At 58.6% G+C, this 6,232-nt stretch overlaps 1 protein-coding gene across 1 annotated transcript; it reads left to right on the top strand.

The window, feature by feature from the left end:
- The first annotated feature begins 4,210 nt into the window (after window positions 1-4,210).
- On the top strand, window positions 4,211-5,538 carry KCNJ11 (potassium inwardly rectifying channel subfamily J member 11). Its single transcript, NM_001257071.2, is given in 1 exon segment — window positions 4,211-5,538. A coding segment is annotated over 1 exon segment (1,173 nt). The 5' UTR covers window positions 4,211-4,365.
- Window positions 5,539-6,232: the final 694 nt, after the last annotated feature.

The raw sequence follows: 6,232 nt of genomic DNA, 5'->3' as shown, positions 1-6,232 counted from the left end.
CAGGCCTTGGGTCCAGCCTTGTGCTCCAGCAGAGCCAGCCTGACTTTGGCATCAGGCAGACCGCAGACGCCGTGTGAGCGTGGGCAAAGCGCGTTTCTTTATCTGTGAAATGAGGATGCTATTAGCCTGCTAGGGCCGCCATAACAAAATACCAAAGACTGGGTCTCTTCAACAACGGAACTTTATTTCTGACAGTTCTGGAGGCTGGAGGTCCAAGATCAAGGTGGCGCAGATTTGGTTTCTCCTGCAGCCCCTCTCCTTGCTTACAGACAGTCCTGGTGTCTCTCTCTCTCCTCTTATTAGGATACCAGTCGTACTGGAATAGGGCCCCACTCCTATGACCTCATTTAACGTGATTACCTCTTCACAGGACCTATTTCCAAATACAGTCATGTTGGGGGCTTCAACATACGAATTGAGGGCCTCAAAATATGATTTTGGGGGCTATAACAAGGGTATAGCATTTTTGTGATTATCTCATCAGATAAGGTAGCAGATCTCCATAGCTTGAGCTCCTTCCTTCTCACTTGAATTCTTGGATTAAAGTTGTGGGGCCTTGAGCACCCTGGATTAGTACTATTTCCCTTGCAAGCGACAGGAACCCATCTCCAAGTGGCTTAAACAAAAAATGGAATTTATTGTTGTGTGTGACTGAGAAAGCTAGAAGGTGTACGACTTCAAGAATTGCTGGATCCAGGTGCTTGACATCAGGGATGTGTCTCCATTTCTGGGTTCCATCTTCCTCTCCCCCCACAATGACCAAGGACCACTAGCAGCTCCAGTTTATATCCTACCCCTCTGAAACAAGACGCTCTTTCCCAATAGTTCCAGCAAAAATATTGGGAGCAAATCTCAGTGGACTAAATTGGGTCACGTCCCCACCCCTACCCAATCACTGTGGTCAGAGGGCTGAATACACTGACTGGCTAGGCCTGGATCAGACGTCCCCATCTCCGTCCCCAAATAGGGGCATTCAGAAGTGGGAGAAGGGTGGTCTTTCAGAGGGAAAGCACAATGTATATACCACAAGTCAGCCAGGTGGTGGCTGGGAGATGCCAGAGCCCAGACAGAAGGGAGACCAAAGCAACAGCTGTCCTCAGACTCCATCCACATCATGAAACAGGAGTGCATACCTGCCCTCAGCCAAGAAATGGCAGGTGCTCATTTACATATCATTTTATTATCATTTACATGTTGCCTTCAGTACTGGCTGTACCAGGCCCTGGGTTGCAGACCCAGGCGTCTTGGGCCTGCATCTCTCTTGACTGTGAGGGGTCAGAGCCGTACAACATAAGGAAAATGCCCCAGTCATTGGAGAGGGGCCCAGCACAGATCCTTCTAGATGTTCCTGGGGCCAGAGGAACCCAGGAAGTGAGAGCCCTGCAAGACCTGGCAGGCCGCCTAGGAGAGGCAGGATTTGAGTGGAGCAGGAGGAGTAGGAATTGGATAGGCAGAGAGTTAAAGAGCCCATGGTCGGGGGAAGGGCTGGTGGGAAGTGGAGTTGGGGAGGTGGGAATAAGAACAGAGAGCCCTGAATGCCAGGACAAGGAGTTTGGGATAAGCCAGTGAACAAAAGTGGAGGAGGTTTTTGAGCAAGAAAGGGGCCTGACAAGTGCAGTGTTTGGGGGAGAGGAGTATGAGGAGGTGCAGGATAGAGCAGAGCAGGAGGCTGAGCCCTCCAGGTAAGGGGCTCAGCCTCCTGGAAAGGGTGGGGCCTCAGGCCCACACGGTGAGGCAGGGCCTGCCCTCTCCAGCACTGAGACGCCTCCAGGGGCCCACTGGCTCCCTCCCTTGTAGGGTCTCCCAGGAGCAGAGCCTGGGGAGAGGGAAGAGAATGCCCACCACACCCCAAGGGATTGAAGTGAAGTGGCAGGGGGCCTGCCCACACAGCAGTCTTTCAGGATGCCCAAGGTCGTTCTGGCCCAAACCCCTCTCTAGCATCCCTGATGGTCTGCCAACCTTGACTCAGATACCCCACGGATGTGGGCCATCTCTGGTTATTAGAGACTCTTCCATATGTGAAATCAAAGCCCACCTCTGTTCCACTCAGTAGTTATACTGGTTCTATACTTTGGGTCACACAAAACTACGAGTCCATCTTCCCTGGACCCCAGGGGTTTCTGCAATGGGGCCCAAACCCCTTGGGGAGCTCTCCAGGGATCCTTTTCTCATGGCTGAACAGCTGTAGTTGCCCCAGAGGTTTCCTGCATAACCCTGTCTCCTTGAGCTCCCTACTTTGCTCATCCTGTTTTCCCCTCCCCACCCTAGGCACTGCACCTCTGATAATATAGCCCAGGATCACACTTACCCTGAGTAGCAGTGTTTACTCTGCCTGCAGGTGGGTATGGAAAAGAAAGAGGAAAAAAATATGGAAGTCACACCCTGCTCCGCTGTGGCCCATATCCCCACTGTCCCTATCTTTCCAGCCCCTGCCTCGAGCCTGCCTCCAACAAATGGACACATATGGGTCAAGGATTCCTCCATAAAGATTAAGCCCCAGAGTGGAGGTGGGGCCATTACTGCCATAACCACAGAGACTCAGAAGGCTTTCCCTCCTAGCTGAGAACTGCGGGCCTGCCTTGGGGCCCAAGCCACAGGGCAACCCCAGGCTGATGCCTACAGTAGAAACACCACTCATGTCCAGGCCAAGGGCTTGAGTCTCCCAGTGCCCAAGCCAGCCCTAATACAGCCCCTCAGACCCAGGTGGCCCCATTACCTAAGGTAGAAGAAATAGGGCTGCGGGCGTAAGGAGGTGTAAACCGAGTGCCAGTGGCTCACACCCTCTTTACAACACAGAGGTGGGGTCGGGGCTGGTCACGATTGAGAAGACGCAACCAGCCAGGGTTCCGGGCTGCAGCACCTACCATCCCCTGTGGGCGGTAAACTGTGTTTCTACACCTACGAAGGTACATTTTTCTCTGGGGAGAGAGTCCGCGACTTTCATCAGATTCTCAAAGGATCCATGACTCGGAAGGGACCATGAGCATCCCCAGAGACCTCTTTCTTCTTAGCGGTCAGTTGAGAAGTTCTCGGGCCACCTAATCTCCCCCAGTCACCGGGCTGGTGACGTCGCCCCTCAGTGTCTCCTTTCGCTGGGAACCCGCAAAGCCTGGCGCTGCGCGAGAGGCGGATATTGACCCCACTGAGGATGAGAAAATTGGGGAAGGAGACAGGGACTGCGGTCCCCAGACTGGGAGGGCGGGTCACGACTCCCTTCACTACGCCTTCCCCCCCGCCCTAATTTCATAGACTGCAGGCGGGAGGAGCCTCTTTGGTGCATCTGATTGGGCAAACCCCCGAGGCCGGGCTGCGCGACCGGAGGAGGAGGGCAGAGGGGAGGTGAATGGCGAGGGGAGGAGCCAGCGCCCGCGCCCGCCCCTCTCCGCTCAGGAACAGATCGGGCTCCCCCTGGCGGCCCCGGCCCCCACTCTACTCCTCGGGCGCCCCCAGCCCTCGATCTTCTACCGCCACCTAGCACAGGTTGGTCCCGCGGACCAGCAGACTGACAGACGGACGGAGCGTGGCCCGCCGTGAGCGCCCGGGCGCAGGAGGGGGCGGGGAGGCGGCGGCTGCGGCTTGAGGAGCAGGAGCAGGTGCCGCGGCGGCGGCGGGCGGGGCGGGCGGCGCGCGGGCGGGGGCGCGGCGCCGGCGGGCGGGCGGCTGGGGGCCGGAGGCCGTGACTCCGCGGGAGCCCCGCCGGGTCGCGCCGGGGGCGAGGGGATCCGGAGTTGAGCCGGGTGGGGTGGTGGCTCTGGAGGGCACAGGATCCCAAGGAGACAGAAAGGACGAGAGCTGGAGGGGGATTTGAAGAGCGGCGAGAGCGCTACGGGGGTGGGGTAAGAAAAAGGGGGCATCCCTGGAGGTGAGATTGAGGGTGGTCAGGATATGAAACTGGGACTGGCAGGGGGGCCGGGGGCAGAAATGGGTGAGATGGGAGACACGGTGGGGGTTGTGTGAGGTCTGGCCAGTTGGTAAGATCCAGAGGTGGGACGTTCCGAGGTGAGGGAGGTGGGTTGAGAAGGAAGGCTGGGTGGGGAGAAGAGTTCTTAGGGGGACGCCCAGGGAGGTCAGCCGGTGGAGGAGAGTTGAGCTGGGATCCAGGGCCGGGTGGAAAACAGGTAGGGGTCTCACTAGGCAATGGGCAGGTGGGCTGAGGTGTGAGGCTGGAGTAAAGAAGTGAAGCAGGGGCCAGGTGGTGGTGAGGATGAGGCTAGTTGGGGAGGCATCTCAGAAGTGAGGCCAGCACAGACTGAGGTGGTCCCAGAGTGGAATTGTGCCCAGGGAGGGAACCCCACAGTGAGGCCCTAGATTTGGTCGGGGGGCACCCCCCATGGGGGAAGCCTCTCCCTGGTGGTCGCTGGAGCCATGCTGTCCCGCAAGGGCATCATCCCTGAGGAGTATGTGCTGACACGGCTAGCAGAGGACCCTGCAGAACCCCGGTACCGTGCCCGTGAGCGGAGGGCCCGCTTCGTGTCCAAGAACGGCAACTGCAACGTGGCCCACAAGAACATCCGGGAGCAGGGCCGCTTCCTGCAGGACGTGTTCACCACGCTGGTGGACCTCAAGTGGCCGCACACATTGCTCATCTTCACCATGTCCTTCCTGTGCAGCTGGCTGCTCTTCGCCATGGCATGGTGGCTCATCGCCTTTGCCCACGGCGACCTGGCCCCTGATGAGGGCTCCGCTGTGCCCTGTGTCACCAGCATCCACTCCTTTTCATCCGCCTTCCTTTTCTCCATTGAGGTCCAGGTGACCATTGGTTTTGGCGGGCGCATGGTGACCGAGGAGTGCCCGCTGGCCATCCTAATCCTCATTGTGCAGAACATCGTGGGGCTCATGATCAACGCCATCATGCTGGGCTGCATCTTCATGAAGACTGCTCAGGCCCACCGGCGGGCCGAGACCCTCATCTTCAGCAAGCATGCAGTCATCGCCTTGCGCCACAGCCGCCTCTGCTTCATGCTGCGTGTGGGCGACCTCCGAAAGAGCATGATCATCAGTGCCACCATCCGCATGCAGGTGGTGCGCAAGACCACCAGCCCCGAGGGCGAGGTGGTGCCCCTCCACCAGGTGGAAATCCCCATGGAGAACGGCGTGGGTGGCAACAGCATCTTCCTGGTGGCTCCCCTCATCATCTACCACGCCATTGATGCCAACAGTCCACTCTATGACCTGGCGCCCAGTGACCTGCACCACCATCAGGACCTTGAGATCATCGTCATCCTGGAAGGCGTGGTGGAAACCACGGGCATCACCACCCAGGCCCGCACCTCCTACCTAGCTGATGAGATCCTGTGGGGCCAGCGCTTTGTCCCCATTGTGGCCGAGGAGGACGGCCGCTACTCTGTGGACTACTCCAAGTTTGGCAACACCATCAAAGTGCCCACACCACTCTGCACAGCCCGCCAGCTTGATGAGGACCACAGCCTGCTGGACGCCCTGACCCTCGCTTCTGCCCGTGGGCCCCTGCGCAAGCGCAGCGTGGCTGTGGCCAAGGCCAAGCCCAAGTTTAGCATCTCTCCGGATTCCCTGTCCTGAGATGTGGTCCCTGGGGTCCCACACCGCTTGTGTGCACACGGGCAGTGTGATATGGTATGTAGTGTGGACGTGGTGTGGGCCCCTCGGCGAGGCCAGGACCTGGTGTGAGGCTGGGCCCTCCTCAGCTCAGCCTCCCCCTCTGCTGCTCACCCAGGGTGTTACAAGGCACTTGTCACTACGCTATTTCTGGCCTTGGCAGGAGCCTGTACTGGGTTATTTTTGTCCCTGCTCTTCCCAGCCCCAGCTCAGGACTGGTTGGTGTTCCTGCCCCTCCACCGCACCCCCCCCCCCCAAACATCCCAAGGCTAGGGAAGCTGTGGGAAGTGTCCGGCCCTATAGCTGGGTCTCCTGCCCCTCCTGAGCCCCCATGATAGACTGGCCAGAAGTTGGGCAGATGGCTGGGGAAGAACGGTCCCCAGGTTGGGGGCCTGCTGTTCTGTTTCTATGGCCCCAAGAGATGCCTGTGGTCAGGCCACAGCCACCCTTGGTCCCTGAAAAAGTGATGGGCTTCAGGGTGGGCCTGGCCAGCTGGGGAGGGCAGTCACTGAGGGAGCACATTCCAGCTGGAGGGTTGGAGGTGTGGAGCCTACACAGACAGGCACGGGCTGAGGCCAACAGGACTCTCCTCCATGGGGCAGGCTTAGGCAGAAAGGAAATGGGGCATGAGGACCCTCAGTTTTGCTGAGCACTGCTC

The sequence above is a fragment of the Equus caballus genome, chromosome 7, assembly GCF_041296265.1.
Source record: "Equus caballus isolate H_3958 breed thoroughbred chromosome 7, TB-T2T, whole genome shotgun sequence".
Classification (NCBI taxonomy): domain Eukaryota; kingdom Metazoa; phylum Chordata; class Mammalia; order Perissodactyla; family Equidae; genus Equus; species Equus caballus.
Note: the sequence above shows the minus strand (reverse complement) of the source record. Positions and strands in the feature narration are given on the sequence as shown.